Source organism: Ranitomeya variabilis, chromosome 5 (genome assembly GCF_051348905.1).
Source record: "Ranitomeya variabilis isolate aRanVar5 chromosome 5, aRanVar5.hap1, whole genome shotgun sequence".
Taxonomy (NCBI): Eukaryota; Metazoa; Chordata; class Amphibia; order Anura; family Dendrobatidae; genus Ranitomeya; species Ranitomeya variabilis.
In genome coordinates this window covers 343852741-343873071 of record NC_135236.1, presented here as the reverse complement: position 1 = coordinate 343873071, position 20331 = coordinate 343852741, and the positions used below count along the sequence as shown (strand labels likewise).

The 20331-nt window shown below is 42.4% G+C and overlaps 1 protein-coding gene across 1 annotated transcript in view; it reads right to left on the bottom strand.

Annotated features, from left to right (window-relative positions):
• Positions 1 to 1292: 1292 nt before the first annotated feature.
• LOC143775011 (protein kinase C delta type-like) overlaps positions 1293 to 20331 on the bottom strand; it is an 84891-nt gene continuing 65852 nt past the window's right edge. Inside the window, exons 3-6 of the mRNA XM_077262827.1 lie at positions 2551 to 2801; positions 2294 to 2356; positions 1575 to 2126; positions 1293 to 1448 (exon numbers count right to left, since the gene is read on the bottom strand). Coding sequence (XP_077118942.1) covers positions 1424 to 1448; positions 1575 to 2126; positions 2294 to 2356; positions 2551 to 2801 — 891 coding nt within the window. The 3' untranslated portion in view covers positions 1293 to 1423. The remainder of the gene's footprint in view (positions 1449 to 1574; positions 2127 to 2293; positions 2357 to 2550; positions 2802 to 20331) is intronic.

Here is a 20331-nt window from a genome sequence, read left to right as displayed (position 1 = left end):
GAAAACCCCCTGTGAGGAATCGGCCAATTATCCTCATATCAGGGGGGAAAATTCCTTCCTGACCCCAAATAAAGTATGGCGGTCAGAATAAATCCCAGGATCAAGGGCTGATAATGAACCGATGAGATTAAAGTAAAAAAATGTGTTGTATTATTTTCTTCCTACTAATCTGGTAGCATGTTTGGACTAATTTATGTCTATATTTGGTTAGGAAACATTTTTTTCAACTAATAATATTTTATTTTGTATCTTTTTTATGCTCTAAAAGTGTACACTTACTTATTAACCTATGACACTAAATATATGTATCGGCCGTGTTGATCCAGAGGAAGGCGAAAACCCCCTGTGAGGAATCGGCCAATTATCCTCATATCAGGGGGAAAAATTCCTTCCTGACCCCAAATATGGCGATCAGAATGAATCCCAAGATCAAAGGCTGATACCTGACCTGTGTAATGTACCTAACCTGTGTAATGTACCTAACCTGTGTAATATACCTGTCATGTAAAATAATATGTATGTTTCTTTACTTGGACTAATTATTATTTATAGGAACTATTTTTTCTTTTAAAGTAAGAACATTTTATTTTATTATAACTTTTTTTGTACTACTAGTGTGTGATTCTACTTATTAATCTATTATACTAAACCTATTTAAGGCCGTGTAGATCCAGAGGAAGGCGAAAACCCCCTATGAGGAATGGGCCAATTGTCCTCATAATAAGGGAAAAAATTCCTTCCTGACCCCAAATATGGCGATCAGATTAAATCCCAGGATCAGAAGCCGATCTATGTCCTACATCTATGTGCTGATATGTACTGTGTGCTATGTGTATGCCTGTAGTGATGATGTAGTGTGGGGACCTGCACTGACCATGTAGTGTGGGTGATGTGTGATGGGTGCGATACTTACCAGGCCTGTGCTAAGGTGAGTTCAGGGATAATGGCCGCTCCTTACATGCTGCTGCTCAGCGGACCCAGGACTGAAAGGTGCGACTATTGTTCCTGAACTCACCAGATGGAAACTTAGCACAGGCCGCTCCTGGGGTAGAAGATCTTTGGGCTGGAGGGATGTTAGATGCCAGCCCAGGAGGTCAAGGGTCTGGGGCAGCAATGGCAGTGGTCCAGCATGAAGATGGTATAGAGAGAGATGATGTTGAAGGGCAGCCGATGTGACATACAGCAGCAGAGACATGAGGCACAGGTCGGGAGGCATGAAGTTCTGGGCAGTTGGCACAGGCTCATCCTGCAAGACATAAGAGGAAGACAGGAAATCTTCTATCTACCGGATCTTCTGTTATAATAGGGGAATGGTCTTTATAATGAACCATTCTGCTATATAACATCAGATACAATGTACTGACATAATATGTGTCCTGTGTGTACATCACATCGGTCACTCACCAGATGGTCGTGAATTCTTTCACAGTCCAGATCTTTTCATCCACCTAAGAAAAATAGAAACATAAAGTCACTGTCAGAAAAAGTGAAAAAAGGTAAGATGGATGATGATGATTATCACAATGGGAGAACAGCACCTGATGAGTGTTATCCCCAGAGGAGGAGATACTTACCGGGTCCAGCTTGGTGACACGTACGTAAATCCGGCCACGGGGTGAAGGACTGTGTGCTCCGGCCACTGCAGATGGTGGTTCTCCAGAACTGGCCTGAATGGTGTAAATGGTGGCTCTACTCTCCTTTCCTCCAGATCCTCCCAGCCGATGGTGGTAAAGAATGGATGCTCTCGGATGTTCCCGCTCACACCCAGGCGTGTCTGAGGGTCTTTGCGCAGCAGCTTCTTGATGAGATGTTTCACGTCAGCATCAAGCCAAGTTGGAAATTTTGGCTTCTCGTTGATGATGGATTTGAAAGCCATTTGCTTGATGGGGCCGTTGTAAAATGGATATCGCCCTGCTGCCATCCTGGACACCACAATCCCCAGGCTCCACCAGTCCACTGCTGCGCCGTACCGCTTTCTACGATGCACCTCAGGGGCCATGTAATGGAAAGTGCCCGTCACTCCAGAGATGTTTTTGGAGGAGGAGACGCCATCTTGGGCAAGCCCAAGGTCGATGATACGGATGTGGCCATCTGCATCCAACATGATGTTATCCGGCTTTATGTCACTGCAATGAAAGAAGAAAACAAAATATGAAATCTGTCCAGTGATACAAGAGATGGAAAATGGGTCACTACAAAATACGGCAGAATAGGCGGCAGGACACCAGGGAAGCCAGGGGCCATATCTACAGCTTGTAAAGGAGACAGAGAGAAGGAGGAAAGTTCTGCTTACCGGTGGACGATGTTGTGTCCGTGGAGGAACTGGAGGCCACTTACCATCTCTGCTGTGTAGAATCTGATGGAGAGAACAGAGTGCAGAATCAATGTCATGAAATCCTTCTCTGGCAATCCCCAAATACCATGGGACCCCACCTCCTGCTTCCAGCACCCTAAATATATGCCCTGCCAGTGCTCCCCTAGCTGCACCCCGACCTCAGGTTTTTTCCCTTTCTCTTAGTTCTCTTTTAGGTACATTCTCTGCTTTCTCACCTCACATTGCCGATGTTCAGGCAGCCGCACATCCTGATCAAATCCTCCAGGCTGCCACCGGACAGGTACTCCATGATGAAATATGCCCTGTGCTGAGACTGGTGTGCGGCATAGAGGTGGCACAGGAATGGGCAGTGTCTGGCCGCCAGGAGTATCCGCCGCTCTCTCAAAATGGTGTCCTCGTTGTCCCTTTTGGTGATCATTTTGATGGCCACGTTGATGTTACTGCCGGGGACAGATGCCAGGACCACCTGAAAAACACAAATGGAGAATACTTAGAAGGTGTCTGCAGGGGTGGAAGGATCTCAATTTTGTAGTCCACAAGGCGCATGAGAAAACTGAGTGATCGCTTAGTCTGCTGGTGACCAGGACCATGTAGAGGAGCAGATCTATCTATCAGAACAATGCACTGCCTGCTCCATGGATGGGCTATGGAGAGGTCTTAATAAATATTCGTCATTTTAATATTTAGTTCATAAAACAATAATACACATGAAAATATTCAACTTTGTAATACATTTTATCAGCCAAATCGGCTTCTTTCTCCGCCAGGACTGATTTTTTATTTTCAAAATTCTATGTACCTGGGTAAACTCTGTATTTAGTGAAGACAGATTGTTACATTACTGAGGGGAGATGACAGTTGGTGCTGATAATATTCTATGCAGAAGGGAGGGGGAGGAGGAGGGAGGAGTTTTGCATTTAGCCCCTCCTCTCCACTACATAGAATATTATCGGCACCAACTGTCATCTCCTCTCAGTAATGTAACAATCTGTCTTCACTAAATACAGAGTTTACCCAGAAATTGAGAATATAGAATATGAAAAATCAGTCTTGGTGGAGAAAGAAGATTTATCTGATTAGAATTATTACAAAGCTGCTTATTTTCATGTTTGCTATTGATTTATGAAATAAAAATTAAAATGACGACTTTTTAAAGGGTTTTCCTCTGTTACCATATGGAAATAAACAGAGTAAGCATTAGTAGAGGCATTGAATTGGCATTAGTATGGTCCAAATATCATTGATTATCTAGATTTAATAAAAACACAGAGACAAATGTATGTACAATATGGCAGCCTGATAGGAGAAAAAAATAATGTCCCCTGCCCTCCACAGCTGTGACCCCTGAGATGAACCCTCCAGTATAGAAGAATACCAGGTTATAGCAGCACTAGCCCTAACTATGGTGATGTCTTATACCTCATCTCACAGAAGGACACTACAATGAGCAATAACAAAGCAAGACATGGCTGATAACAGACAACAATTCATGGGGATATATGACAAATCTCAGATTTCAAATAAATAAATATGTAGGCCTTACTTCGCCAAAGGCGCCTCTACCTAGGACCTGGTGGATGTTGAAGCGGCTGATGTTAAGTCTGGCATAGGGGCCGGATGATCCAGGGTCTCCGCTGCATCCAGGTGTTGGCTCCTCCAATCCGCTGTTGTCTTGTCTCCTTTTCTTCTTTAATCCGGTCACGCTGTCCTCTTCCCTCTTCCTCTTCTCCTCGCGCCACTTCTCCTCGCTCCTCTTCTCGCTCACTTCTCCTCGTCCAGTAGTCGCCATTCTCTGTAATTTCTTCCCGCCTGTAGACCTCGGTCCAATCACTTCAGCCGACAGTTGAAAGTAAACGGCAGTTGGTCGTGTGCAGGTGACCAGAGGTCAGAGGTGACGGAACCCTCAGGTTCTCCTCAGGTGGCTCCTGCCAGGCAGCGGCTCCTGTCCCTGCTCTGCCCTATACACTGTGATGTGGGCATCATGGGTGACAGTTTAGAGTCCAGAGGAATGGCACAGAACTTCATGGCGACTTCCAGTGGTTTATATATTAGATTATTAATCCCTCTATGTGTTTCATCATCGTTCCATTTTATAACTTACATTATTTTTGTATTGTAAAGTTAATATTTTTATTAGTTTTTCTATGTTTCTTATCACATATTTCCTCCATGTCCCATTTCCCTTTAACATTTCTCCCAAGAGTCTATTCCACCAAAGTGGTGCGCACCTATTACCCCCAGTGCCACCCAGCCGGCTCTACTGCACCCCATGGACAGAATACACGGAGCTGTAAACTCTTCCTGAGCTTTTATATTCTCTGTATAACCAACACTTTCTACCAATTATTACCTCTTACCAGGAATATGGTGATATTGGGGCAGTATATAATAAAGCCATCAGTGCTATATATAATACAGGTTGTACCGTTCCAAATAACCCATCACATGTGATTTACAGTAATCCCACCACAACCCATGGGAAGGACGGGTCACTGCTGCTCATCTCTGGGGTCACCGAAATCTTCTTCTTCCTCTTTATAATATCGCTTTATTTACATGTAACACAAAGAAAACAATTAAAACCCCTATAAATGAAAATGACCCTGTTATTACGGCTTCTTTGTGCTATTGTGTCACAGTCACAGGCAGTGAATACACCGTACCATTTACTGCTGCAGTCAGCGATTAGTTATATACTGGCGGATTGTCACCGTTATTGTAATGCAGGTCCTGTCGCCCTAAATCTATAAACATTAATCCCCCAACATGTTTCGCCCGCTCTCAGGCATCATCAGGAGAATGGGGATTAAAGGAGTAAGATGTCACCGCTCACTCCCATATTATTTATGGTGCAGACGACTTATGACGTCACATCCACACAGACATGTGAAGACATAGCACAATCAGCAGGTGTCCTAGTCTCATAAACAGGACAGGACACAATTATTGACAATTATGAACACACCTGAGAGGGCTACCTTCAGGGGAATGTCATTAAATTAGACATATGACATCAGACACCATTTAATGGGTGATCTATCACGCCCGATGTCCAGGTGGGAAAATCTACATTGGTCTCTTTGCTAGAGAACTTCACGTATGTATCAAGGAACATGTAAGAGACATGGACAAATCTAGGACAGAGGATGATCTTGAACAATTTAAAACCCTACTAAGATATTTTCAACAATTACATCATAGGGATTCAAGTCTTCTCAGAGTTCTTTTGGGACCGAGAAGTGGTGATCTCAAGAAAACTCTCGCTTACGGTGAGAGCAAGTGGACTTTTAGATTGGGTACCGACCAGGCTTAATGAAAATCTGGGATTTGGTTCCTTTTTAGAAATATGGAGGCATCTTTTGGGAGGTGGGTTTGTGTTTTTTTATTGATTTTAACTCATATTTGTTTGCTCTGCAGTATACAGCCATGAAGGCTGGATTTTAATCCACCTATCTATATCCATGTATGTGATGATTTCTACTTTGTGAACATTTTTCATCCTATAAAGAGATGGAGAATTGGGGGAGGAAAGTCTTCCTACAAACAAGCTTGTTTTTCTCTGCTATTGTACTCCGTGGATCTGTTGCAGAATATATGAACTCTAGAAATGGTCTCTGGCTAGACTGTGAATTCTTTATTATTTTTTTCTATGAGACATTATGGAGCCTTGATAGACTGTTCAACAGCCGGGATTGTGAACCTCTTTATGGACTTGATTTAATTATGATACAGTAGATGCTTGTGGACAATTAGGTTACGGATTTTATCATTTGATTTAATGAATTGATAATTGATATTATTAGCTTTCTACAAAATTATTTTCTCTATTATATGGCCATATGGTATGTTGACACATTTAGACATATTTTTATCTGTGTTATTGGGGACCATACTTTTCACTTTATACTTTTCCCTATTGTTGCTCTGCCTTTTTCACATCTTTTAACCCTTTGTAACTTACCTCTACATCAATTTCACTTGTGCAATTTAGGCAGGGCCTTATGCTTTGCATACACTTATTATTATATAATTATATATTTTTACCCCTTTTTATACTTTCTCTTATGATCTCCTAACTTTCCTGCTTTGGTAGTGATAATATGCTCAGATTTTTAAGTGTTAATTTCTATTAATAAAATTGATTTTATGGTTGAACATATTCTTTGATCCCCTTTACTTTACTTTAATTACACCTATTGGGGGTTTTTGTGTTCATAATGCTTTTTGAATTTGGACCTGTTATTTTTGATATTTATCTTGGGAAACTTCTTGTTTAACTACTGAAATATGTGATCAGTAAATGCACTCAATACTTGGTCGGGGCTCCTTTTGCATCAATTACTGCATCAATGCGTCGTGGCATGGAGGCGATCAGCCTGTGGCACTGCTGAGGTGTTATGGAAGCCCGGGTTGCTTTGATAGCAGCCTTCATCTCATCTGCATTGTTGGGTCTGGTGTCTCATCTTCCTCTTTACAATACCCCATAAATTCTCTATGGGGTTAAGGTCAGGCGAGTTTGCTGACCAATTAAGCACAGTGATACTGTTGTTTATAAACCAGGTATTGGTACTTTTGGCAGTGTGGACAGGTGCCAAGTCCTGCTGGAGAATGACATTTCCATCTCCAAAGTGCTCTAAAATGTCCTCGTAGATGGATGCGCTGACTTTGGTCTTGATAAAATGCAGTGGACCTACACCAGCAGATGACATGGCTCCCCAAACCATCACTGATTGTAGAAACTTCACACTAGACCTCCATCAGCTTGGATTGTGGCCTCTCCGCTCTCCCTCCAGACTCTGGGACCTTGATTTCCAAATGAAATGCAAAATTTACTTTCATCTGAAAACAACACCTTGGACCACTGACAACAGTCCAGTTCTTCTTCTCCTTGGCCCAGGTAAGACGCTTCTGTCATTATCTATTGGCCATGAGTGGCTTGTCACAAGGAATGCGACACTTGTTGCCCATGTCCTGGATACGTCTGCGTGTGGCGGCTCTTGAAGCAATGACTCCAGCAGCAGTCCACTCCTTGTGAATCTCCCACAAATTTTTAAATGGCCTTTTCTGAACAATCCTTTCAAGGCTGCGGTTATCCCGGTTGCTTGTGCACCTTTTTCTACCACACTTTTTCCTTCCACTCAACCTTCCATTATTATGCTTGGATACAGCACTCTGTGAACATTAGCTTCTATGACAACAGCCTTTAGTGGCTTACCCTCCTTGTGGAGTGTGTCAATGACTGCCTTCTGGACATCTTTCAAGTCAGCAGTCTTCCCCATGATTGTGGAGCTACTGAAACAGACTAAGGGACCTTTTAAAATGCCTTTGCAGGTGTTTTTTTTGTTAATTATTCTAATTTACTGAGATAATGACTCTGTTTTGTAATGACTCTACATAATATATGAGTTTAATTTTTTGTATTGAAGAACTGAAATAAATAAACTTTTTGATGTTGCACATCCCTGGAATCAGGGTTTCTAGCTCTTTATTATGCTGCTCTCAAATTACATAAAAAAAACTACTGAAAAATTCCCTCTACGGGTGCATGTCTTTAAATATGTGTAACTTGTTCTGTGTGTAATATTTAATTTTTTTAGATTTTTACATAGAAAAGCATTTTTGGGGATTTTTTTCCCATATTTTTGTAGATTGGTGATAGAGAGACAGAGGCATGGGCGGACATACCGCCAGTTCAACCTGTGCAGCTGCACAGGGGCCCGAAGGCTCCAGTTGGCCCCTGCAGGCAGGGCCGGCATTAGGGGCAGGCAGCTGCCTAGGTCCTCGCTCCCCCAGGGGCCCCCAGCTAGCGGCACATCACGCAGCTGCTATGGGGCCCCTGTGAGGCAGGGGGGCCCGCCTGCCACCAGCGCCGACTCCCCCGCCGCATTTAACTATACCGGCATCTGCCGGTACAGTTCAAAGCAATGATGGAGGAGAGAGCGTCAGCTGACGCTCCTTCTCTCATCATTCCCCGCTCTGTCTCTGACAGACACTGCCGCGCACTCAGTGTGCCGGCAGGAGCAGGAACTGGAAGCAGCGTGGGCACGAGGAGAGGTGAGGAGTGTGCTGTGTTGTTTGTTGTTTTTTTTACTCTATAACAGTGAGTACTGGACTGTGGGGCCATTCTGGGGGGGAGAGCTGCGCTGTATACTATGAGACAGTGTGCTGTATACTATGAGGCTGCGCTGTATACCATGAGGCTGTGTGCTGTATACCATGAGGCTGTGTGCTGTATACCATGAGGCTGTGCTGTATACTATGAGGCAGTGCTGTACACCATGAGGCTGTGTGCTGTATACCATGAGGCTACACTGTATACTATGAGGCTGCGCTGTATACTATGAGGCTGTGCTGTATACTATGAGGCTGTTCTGTATACTATGAGGCTGCGCTGTATACTTTGCGGGCAGTGCTGTATACTATGAGGCTGCGCTGTATACTATAAGGCTGTTCTGTATACTATTAGGCTGTGCTGTATACTATGCGGGCAGTGCTGTATACTATGCGGGCAGTGCTGTATACTATGCGGGCAGTGCTGTATACTATGCGGGCTGTGTTGTATACTAAGGTGGGTACATTATATATTATATTCTAAGGGGGAGGCTGTGTTATATACTATGGGGGTGCATTATATTCTATGGGGAAGGCTGTGTTATATACTATGGGGGGCTGCATTATATTCTATGGGGGCTACATTATATTCTATGGGGAGGTGGGCTGTATTATATTCTATGGGGGGCTGCATTATATTCTATGGGGGGCTGTATTAGATTTTATGAGGGAGGATTGCATCATACTCTTTGATGGGGCTACATTATATTCTATGGGGAGGTGGGCTGTATTATATTCTATGGGGGGCTGTATTATATTTATATTCTATGAGGGGTGATTGCATCATACTTTATGAGGGGGCTACATTATACTATATGAGGGTGGCTGCATTATATTCCATGGGGGTTACATCATACTCTGTGGGGTGGCTGCATTATGCTCGATGGGGTGGCTGCATTATACTATATGTGGGCTGCATTATACTGTATCAAGGACTATGGGGAATACATTATACTATATGAAGAACTATGGGGTGCATTATACTGTGGGAAGTGAATTATAGGACTGAGGAGTGTATTATACTATATGGAGGATTATGCGGTGTGTATTTTACAATATGGAGGACTGTGGTGCACATTATAATATATTGAGGACTATGAGGTGTATTATACTAAACAAGTAAAATGCTGCCTATTCATCGATTGATTGGATTGGTTATGCCCCAACAGAAATCATTGTTCTCAGCAGCACATCGCCGGTGTAAACTGTAGGTGTGCTGCTGGTAACATGATACTGTATGGTGATCTGTTAGTGATCTATTAATGATTGTTCTGTTCCCATCATTCTTCCTCAGACGGTTTAAAGAGGCTGGGAAACAAGCGTTGAACAACTTCAGTATTGTCGATCACATTCCTTTAGTGGCCTGAACTCAGCGCTTGTAAATACAACAGAAATGCTTCTGTGTGATGTGCAATATGTTAGGATTTGAGGCCCCATTTTAAACTTTGCCTAGGGCCCCACTTTGCCTAAAACCGTCCCTGCCTGCAGGGTGGCTAATAATGAGGGCAATCTGGCCAGTTTATCCGGCTCCGGGGGGCATCATGGGATTGCAGCTCCGCTGCCTGCAAGAAAAAAAGGCAGCGGAGCTGCAGGGAATGGATCCATCCTGCTTCCTGCCACACAGTAGCCGCTGAATGACATCATCATTTAGCGCCACGGCTGTGTGAGACAGGAAGCTGCTGGCGATGGTGTGAGCAGAGGTGAGGTATGTGTGTGCAGAGAGGTGAATGGTGCTGTGTGTGTGTGTAGGTGGTGGAGAGGGCAATGATGGGGGTGACGGGGCCGAAGGCAATGATTGGGTTGATGGAGAGGTCAATGATAGGGGTGGTGGGGCAGGAGGAAATGATGGTGGCAGTGGAAAGGACAATGATGGGGGTGGTGGGGAGGAGGCAATGATGGAGGTGGTGGAATGGGCAATGATATGGGGTGGTGGGGGAGAAAGCAATAATGGAGGTGGTGAAGAGGTCAATCATGGGGGGGAGGAGAGGGCAATAATGGGATGCGGGGGATTTATAATGGGTTTAAGAACAGTGGGAGGTGGAGGAAGACATTATTATCGATTATTATGTCTAACACAGTCCCTTAGTATAAAGTGTACTCACTTATGTATAGCACAGTCCCTTAGCTTTGTCGCCTTAAAAGGAGGGGGGCCCAGGCACATTTCCTGCACAGGGGCCCCAAGCTGTCTGTGTCCGCCCCTGTACCAACTGAAAGTGAGAAGATTTTAGGCAGGAGGGAGCATGACCAAGTTCTGCTCTTAAGTTCATCATAATTTATCCTACAAACGTGTGATAGAAAGGTATTATATTCTCTGACTGAGTACATTTTTGCGGTGAGGCATGGTGGTTGAAATATCTGCCAAATTAAGAGGCAAATCTTATTGAATTTGGTGCATATTATTTCAGCGCATCTTTCTTCCAGATTTAATGGTGTCTATGTTCTTTCACTTGTAGCTGGAGGTGAATTCTAATGTTTGTACAACTCTGCCTGGAAGAATTACTTTGAAGCCTTCATTGTATATTCATTGTTTGTTATATAACAGCCTGTGAATGTTTTTGCTAATAACCTCATTCACACTGATGAAATCACTTTCTCTTTTACTGTAGCTGAGAAATATGATGAGCACCAGTGTAAAGTGCAAAACAGAGAAATATATAATTTAAGGTCATTATTTAAGACCCCCCAAAATAAATGTCAAACCCATATCTGTCATATCATATCTGCATTCCAACTTGACTGTTATGTATACATATACTAAATAATAAAGATAATATTGATTTATTGATTTCAGTTTAAATACATAGAGAGGAGTTTTCTAGGTCAATATATAGTTCAATATATAACAGAAGATTCTGTACATTTTTATTGTCATTTTTGTCTTCCAATTTCTCACCACCCAAACAGCAAATCAGTAATAAAGCTTAATAGAAGTTATAAAAAACATGTGAGCCGACAAGTTCTCAAAAATTAACTGACTACCTTTTCTGCAAATATTGGTTGGTCATGGACAATATTTCACATTAAATTTTGAAACTTGCCAATAAATTGGTTTCAGACACAGCATTTTTTTTTGCATTTTTGCAGCACTTTTTCTGGATTATTTTGCCACTTTTTCCATGGCAAAACTGTTGTAGTCAGGGAATTAGTATATGCCTTCTTTTTTTCTTTTTTTCATAGGCTTTCTATGGAGAAAAATGTATAAACAAAATATATATGTGTCATAGAAAATATTAAAATCTCTATGCCCCTAGTGGAGGGGGCACTCACCCACCCTCCTTACCCCTCACACAGATTTGCAGTGATGAAGCAAATAGCTGACAGTCTGAGTCTCTTGTCATAGACTGTACAATAGATATAAGGAGCTAGGAAATCTAATATACAGTTATATGAAAAAGTTTGGGCACCCCTATTAATCTTAAGCTTAATGTTTTATAAAAATTGGTTTTTTTGCAACAGCTATTTCAGTTTCATATATCTAATAACTGTTGGACACAGTAATGTTTCTGTGTTGAAATGAAGTTTATTGTACTAACAGAAAATGTGCAATCTGCATTCAAACAAAATTTGACAGGTGTATAAGTATGGGCACCCTTATCATTTTCTTGTTTTAAATACTCCTACCTACTTTTTACTGACTTACTAAAGCACTTTTTTTGGTTTTGTAGCCTCATTGAGCTTTGAACTTCATAGCCAGGTGTATGCAATCATGAGAAAAGCTACTTAAGGCCTGTTTCCCATGTCAGTGGCTCTGGTACGTGTGGTGACAGTTTTCTCTCTTACCGGAGACACTGACTCACGTAGACACATTAAAATCACATAGGGGTGGAGCCGCATATTCATCACTGTAATGAGCGGTACCACTCATACAGGACAAGCAGCGGCGCTGAGAGGAAGCATCGAGGGAGCTGGGTGAGTATTTTCATGCCAGCGGGTAGGCGCACAGGGGGTGGGAGGGGGGAGGTGACAAGGAACTTGATTTTAAAGACAAAAATAATAAAAAAACATTTATTTTTCATTCCTTCTCTCCAGCGAAAGCTGCTGGAGAGAAGGCATGAATGGCGGCTTCAGCACCACGCTGGGGACAGCGCTTACAGCCTCAAAATTTTGCACAGTCACAAGTCTGGACCCCGAGAGCGTCATAGGCTATGTTGTGAGGCGAAATTTTAACCCCGCGCTTTCCAATTCACCAAACAATTTTGCCCCTATCTACATAATGGGGAAAAAGTGAAAGGAAAAGTGTTGGAGGCAAATTGACAGCTGCCGGATGTGAACAAGGGGGACAAAGAGTATATACTGTACAGTTGCTAAGGTGGGGCCCCGACATGGGATACTCACCACACACGGGGATATGAACACACACATATACAAAATGCGCCACACACTAACACGTGCTTGAACACATATACCACCCTCAGTACACATTTCACCACACATACACCAACCTCGCTACATAAAAGTCGAAACACAAAAGTCACCACTCAAAACTCGCCACGTGCAAAATTCACCACATGCAAAACTCACCACATGCAAAACTACAAAACTAGGCTCACGCAAAACTCACCACACGTGCAAAACTCACCTCATGGAAAGCTCGTCACATGCAAAACTTGCACACTCGGAAAAATTGCCACATGCACAAAAGTTGCAACACATACAAAAGTTGCCTCACACAAAACATACTCAAAACACACCACACATAAAACTCACCACGCGCAAAACTCGCCATGCGCAAAACTTGCTGCACACAACTTGCTACACTAACCTGTCACATGCAACTCAACACACAAAAAGTTGCTACACGCATGTCGCCACACAAAACTCATCTCACAAAAGTCGCTACATGCATGTCGCCACACGCAACTCAACACACACAACTTGACACATGAAACTCGCCCTAAAACACACACAAGTTTGGTATTATCCTTCAAAAATAAAAATCTGATTAACAAATGTACCATATAGGAAATACGGCAGCTGTCAGTCACATGACCTGTCTATTATGTGTATGTGTGAGCTTTTATAACACTGCCAGGGGGGAGGGCTTCCTGTTGGCTGGGGATTTATCAGGCTGCCAATTTAGCTTACAAATACTGAGGTAAAAATACTGACCAAATAACGTGTGAGCGAGGTCTAATACAGAAGGAGATGACACATAGATATATACTATATTATTATTATTTATTGTTATAGCGCCATTTATTCCATGGCGCTTTACATGTGAGGAGGGGTATACATAATAAAAACAAGTACAATAATCTTAAACAATACAAGTCATAACTGGTACAGGAGGAGAGAGGACCCTGCCCGCGAAGGCTCACAATCTACAAGGGATGGGTGAGAATACAGTATACCACCCTCAGTACACATTTCACCACACATACACCAACCTCGCTACATAAAAGTCGAAACACAAAAGTCGCCACTCAAAACTATACATACACAGGAGGAGATGACATACAGGTAAATACTATATACAGGGGAGATATGTCAAAAAAGAAGAAAGAAAGAACCACTCTCAAAGACTGCACACCACAATATGGTAATAAATATAACAAGGCAAACTTTTATTAATGTACTAATAAAACCATTTAAAACCAGTGAAATACAAAAAATACCCATACTGATCCCTGTAAACAATTGTCAAGAAGGGGAGCACGTACCCAGATGATATAAAGGCAATATGTCATATACAATAAAGAATCAATACAATAATCCGGATACAGTGCAAGAAATATATTCTGCCCTACATGGTATAACCTCTTACAAACCACACAAACCTCCCAAATGAAAAAATCTGAACAATGCTGATTGAGGTCAGAGTGGAAAAAAGACTTTGTCCAAACAAGGGGCTAAGGGTACCGTCACACAGTGCCATTTTCATCGCTACGACGGCACGATCCGTGACGTCGCAGCGTCGTATGATTATCGCTCCAGCGTCGTAGACTGCGGTCACACTTTGCAATCACGGCACTGGAGCGATGCCGAAGTCCCCGGGTAACCAGGGTAAACATCGGGTTACTAAGCGCAGGGCCGCGCTTAGTAACCCGATGTTTACCCTGGTTACCAGCGTAAACGTAAAAAAACCAAACAGTACATACTTACATTCCGGTGTCTGTCCCCGGCGCTGTGCTTCTCTGCACTGTGTAAGCACCATAGCCGGAAAGCAGAGCGGTGACGTCACCGCTGTGCTCGCTTTCCGGCCGGCAGGCGCTCACAGTGCAGAGAAGCTGAGACGCCGGAGGACTGACACCGGAATGTAAGTATGTACTGTTTGTTTTTTTTACGTTTACGCTGGTAACCAGGGTAAACATCGGGTTACTAAGCGCGGCCCTGCGCTTAGTTACCCGATGTTTACCCTGGTTACAAGCGAACACATCGCTGGATCGGTGTCACACACAATGATCCAGCGATGTCAGCGGGTGATCAAGCGACGAAAGAAAGTTCCAAACGATCTGCTACGACGTACGATTCTCAGCAGGGTCCCTGATCGCTGCTGCGTGTCAGACACTGCGATATCGTAACGATATCGCTAGAACGTCACGAATCGTGCCGTCATAGCGATGAAAATTTCACTGTGTGACGGTACCCTAAGTAGTCAATAAAATGCAATCAATATATATGTGCCAACAAGGCTGTGGGACCACTGATGTGAGAAAATGATATGGAACCCAAGGTGCCTGAACGTAGTACACACATGCACTTAGCGTTCTGTGTGTAGGACTATAATTACCGCATACCAGGAACGTACGCAGGAGGTCTCAGATCCAGCCATGAAGACAGCATGAGGCAAACAAGGGTAATGCCACAAGCAGACAAAGTGTGAAGAGGCAGGGATAAGTATAAGTATGGGGAAGAACCCCACGCGTATCGCCGTTACAAGGACGGCTTCATCAGGGGAAGGGTGTTCAAAACGCAATCAATAGAAGTTTAAATACCTTGTAGTAAGATCAGGAATGAGCGAGGCACGCCGGAAAACCGGAACCGGAAATGACACACTGGCAGGGCGGAAGACGTCTCTGCCAGTACTGCACAGTGCGCATGCGCATGAATCCTCTAGCGCAGCACATTGTGCACAAAATGCCAGATCAGAATAGATGAAAGCCAATAAGAATGAAAGAAATGGAACTTGCACTAAAAATACCGGTATACAATGAAAGATGCCCAAAGGCAACAAATGGGACAGGGTGGCAACAATCACACACATACACACACATGAGGATAACGGGGTAGACACAAAACACCCACAATAAAAAAGAACAAAAAGAATATATAGGACAACCTGATTAAATTGATTCAACTGCTTAATGCATTGGTTTATTTGAAAAAAACTAAATGGTTAGAAGAAAACCTGAAAAAATATATATATGTGCGTGAACAAAGAGAAACATACTTAAATCTTCGCTTTCAATTTTAGACCTTTGTTTCTCATTCACTGGTAATGGAGCGAAAGAATATGTATATATTTTTTCAGGTTTTCTTCTAACCATTTAGTTTTTTTCAATTAAAATCCTCATGTTATCCTCATGTGTGTGTGTACATACTCTTCCGCCCTGCCAGTGTGTCATTTCCGGTTCCGGTTTTCCGGCGTGCCTCGCTCATTCCTGATCTTACTACAAGGTATTTAAACTTCTATTGATTGCGTTTTGAACACCCTTCCCCTGATGAAGCCGTCCTTGTAACGGCGATACGCGTGGGGTTCTTCCTCATACTCATCCCTGCCTCTTCACACTTTGTCCGCTTGTGGCATTACCCTTGTTTGCCTCGTGCTGTCTTCATGGCTGGATCTGAGACCTCCTGCGTACGTTCCTGGTATGCGGTAATTATAGTCCTACACACAGAACGCTAAGTGCATGTGTGTACTACATTCAGGCACCTTGGGTTCCATATCATTTTCTCACATCAGTGGTCCCACAGCCTTGTTGGCACATAGATATTGATTGCATATTTTCTTATTGACTACTTAGCCCCTTGTTTGGACAAAGTCTTTTTTCCACTCTGACCTCAATCAGCATTGTTCAGATTTTTTCATTTGGGAGGTTTGTGTGGTTTGTAAGAGGTTATACCATGTAGGGCAGAATATATTTCTTGCACTGTATCCGGATTATTGTATTGATTCTTTATTGTATATGACATATTGCCTTTATATCATCTGGGTACGTGCTCCCCTTCTTGACAATTGTTTACAGGGATCAGTATGGGTATTTTTGTATTTCACTGGTTTTAAATGGTTTTATTAGTACATTAATAAAAGTTTGCCTTGTTATATTTATTACATATTGTGGTGTGCAGTCTTTGAGAGTGGTTCTTTCTTTCTTCTTTTTTGACATATGACGCTACCACTCTTTTTGCACCCCTGTATATCTAATGTTTATGATTAGTAGTGCGCTGGTGTGCTCATTTTGTCATATACAGGGGAGATGACACACAGGTATATACTATATACAGGAGCAGAAGACACACAGGTATATACTATATACAGTAGGAGATGACTTACAGGTATATACTATATATAGGAGGAGATGACATACAGGCATATACTATATACAGGAGGAGATGACATACAGGTATATACTATATACAGGAGGAGATGACACACAGATATATACTATATACAGGAGGAAATGACATACAGGTATATACTATATAAAAGAGGAGATGACACATAGGTATATACAGGAGGAGATGACATACAGCAGGTATATGCTATATACAGGGGAGATGACATACAGGTATATACCATATATAGGAGGAGATGACATACAGGTATATACTATATACAGAAGAGATGACATACAGGTATATACTATATACAGGAGGAGATGACACATAGGTATATACAATATACAGAAGGAGATTACATACAGCAGGTATATACTATATACAGGGGAGATGATATACAGGTATATACTATATACAGGAGGAGATGACATACAGGTATATACTATATACAGGAGATGACATACAGGTGTATACTATATGTAAGGGAGATGACAAACATGTATATACTGAAGGGAAAATGAGAGGTGTGAGGTCAAAATGAGAGGTGTGAGGTGAAAATGACAAGGTGTGAGTGCAAAATGAGAGGAGTGAGGGAAAATAGTGCAGTGATCGGAAAATGACAGATGTGAGGTCGAAATGACAAGTGTTAGGGGGGAATGAGAGGAGTGAGGGGGAAAATAAGAGGAGTGAGGGGGGAAATGAGAGATGTGAGAGGGAAAATGAGAGGCGTGATGGGAAAATGAGAGAAGTGAGGTGCTATAACTAACCACAGATATTTACTATGCCGAGGCAACGCCGGGCTCTTCAGCTGGTTACATATAGTTGTGAAGTGACAATCCTAATTAGAATGCAGGCAGCTCCTTTTTGAAGAAGAGGACCCCTGCAGTACTAACAAGGATGTTAGTACTCTGTGCATAGACAATGAGTTATAGATTGGACAGGAAATTGAGACAGAAAATGTCTTGTCAGAGGGTTGGATAACAAAGGTACATTTGTTTACGAATAGATACAGAAGTGCAAGAAGCTATTGTTCTCACTAGACTTGGGGTCTCCGAAATAAAATTATGAATATGGTGGCTGGTGTAGATCCAATAGTGATGGGACATACATTTTCAGCTTCAGGATATATTGGGGAAGAAAATGCATATTTTTTGATAATTGTAGCCCCTGCCTATAAGCCACAAATCAATTATGAGCAGATCCATGATAACAGCCATGTCATTTTTGGTCTCTGGGGAAAGGTAAAATCCTGACAAAAAAAATATGGCAGCAATCTCAAACTTCTGCAATCAGCAGGAGTGAAGTTGAGCATTTGATAAAATCCTAAAGGTTCGAGGACGTCCCAAAACCTGGTGTTAGTGGGGTAGGAACTCAGGTGCTAATTAAAAATCAAGACAAATTATGATCTGTGTTCATGTAGAGATACATATCAGTGCATGCATGATTACTGTTCGCTGGACATTTTCAATCAAAGAGCTCTCCTTCACTTGGCCATTCTTACTCAAGAGTCTTACTCACTTTATTTTAACTGTAATACTGTATATACTGTATTGTTTTGTACCATTTGTAAAATCTTTTGTATATTTTTCTTATAACACTGACTGTCCTTTGTATTTAATATTAACTTGAATAGTTGTGTTCAGTTTGTACTCTAACCTGTTCTCTAACCTGCGTCCCGAAGCCTTATGCTACCAGAACCAGGCCTCCAGTCAGCATATATAAAACATGAATGGTGGTGGCAGCGAGTTATCATGGAGTTCTCATTGACTGTATTGCCGAGAGGATATAAATATATTCCATAAGCTGGAATTGGAGGTATATACAGTACAGACCAAAAGTTTGGACACACCTTCTCATTTAAAGATTTTTCTGTATTTTCATGACTATGAAAATTGTAAATTCACACTGAAGGCATCAAAACTATGAATTAACACATGTGGAATTATATACTTAACAAAAAAGTGTGAAACAACTGAAAATATGTCTTATATTCTAGGTTCTTCAAAGTAGCCACCTTTTGCTTTGATGACTGCTTTGCACACTCTTGGCATTCTCTTGATCAGCTTCAAGAGGTAGTCCCCGGGAATTGTTTTCACTTCACATGTGTGCCCTGTCAGGTTTAATAAGTGGGATTTCTTGCCTTATAAATGGGGTTGGGACCATCAGTTGTGTTGCGCAGAAGTCCGGTGGATACACAGCTGATAGTCCTACTGAATAGACTGTTAGAATTTGTATTATGACAAGAAAAAAGCAGCTAAGTAAAGAAAAACGAGTAGCCATCATTACTTTAAGAAATGAAGGTCAGTCAGTCCGAAAAATTGGGAAAACTTTGAAAGTGTCCCCAAGTGCAATTGCAAAAACCATCAAGCGCTACAAAGAAATTGGCTCACATGAGGACCGCCCCAGGAAAGGAAGACCAAGAGTCAACTCTGCTTCTGAGGATAAGTTTATCCGACTCACCAGCCTCAGAAATCGCAGGTTAACAGCAGCTCAGATTAGAGACCAGGTCAATGCCACACAGAGTTCTAGCAGCAGACACATCTCTACAACAACTGTTAAGAGGAGACTTTGTGCAGCAGGCCTTCATAGTAAAATAGCTGCTAGGAAACCACTGCTAAGGACAGGCAACAAGCAGAAGAGACTTGTTTGGGCTAAAGAACACATGGAATGGACATTAGACCAGTGGAAATCTGTGCTTTGGTCTGATGAGTCCAAATTTGAGATCTTAGGTTCCAACCACCGTGTCTTTGTGCGATGCAGAAAAGGATGGACTCTACTTGCCTGGTTCCCACCGTGAAGCATGGAGGAGGAGGTGTGATGGTGTGAGGGTGCTTTGCTGGTGACACTGTTGGGGGTTTATTAAAAATTGAAGGCATACTGAACCAGCTTGGCTACCACAGCATCTTACAGCGGCATGCTATTTCATCTGGTTTGCGTTTAGTTGGACCATCATTTATTTTTCAACAAGACAATGACCCCAAACACACCTCCAGGCTGTGTAAGGGCTATTTGACCAAGAAGGAGAGTGATGGGGTGCTACGCCAGATGACCTGGCCTCCACAGTCACCAGACCTGAACCCAATTGAGATGGTTTGGGGTGAGCTGGACCGCAGAGTGAAGGCAAAAGGGCCAACAAGTGCTAAGCATCTCTGGGAACTCCTTCAAGATTGTTGGAAGACCATTTCCGGTGACTACCTCTTGAAGCTCATCAAGAGAATGCCATGTGCAAAGCAGTCATCAAAGCAAAAGGTGGCTACTTTGAAGAACCTAGAATATAAGACATATTTTCAGTTGTTTCACACTTTTTTGTTAAGTATATAATTCCACATGCGTTAATTCATAGTTTTGATGCCTTCAGTGTGAATTTACAATTTTCATAGTCATGA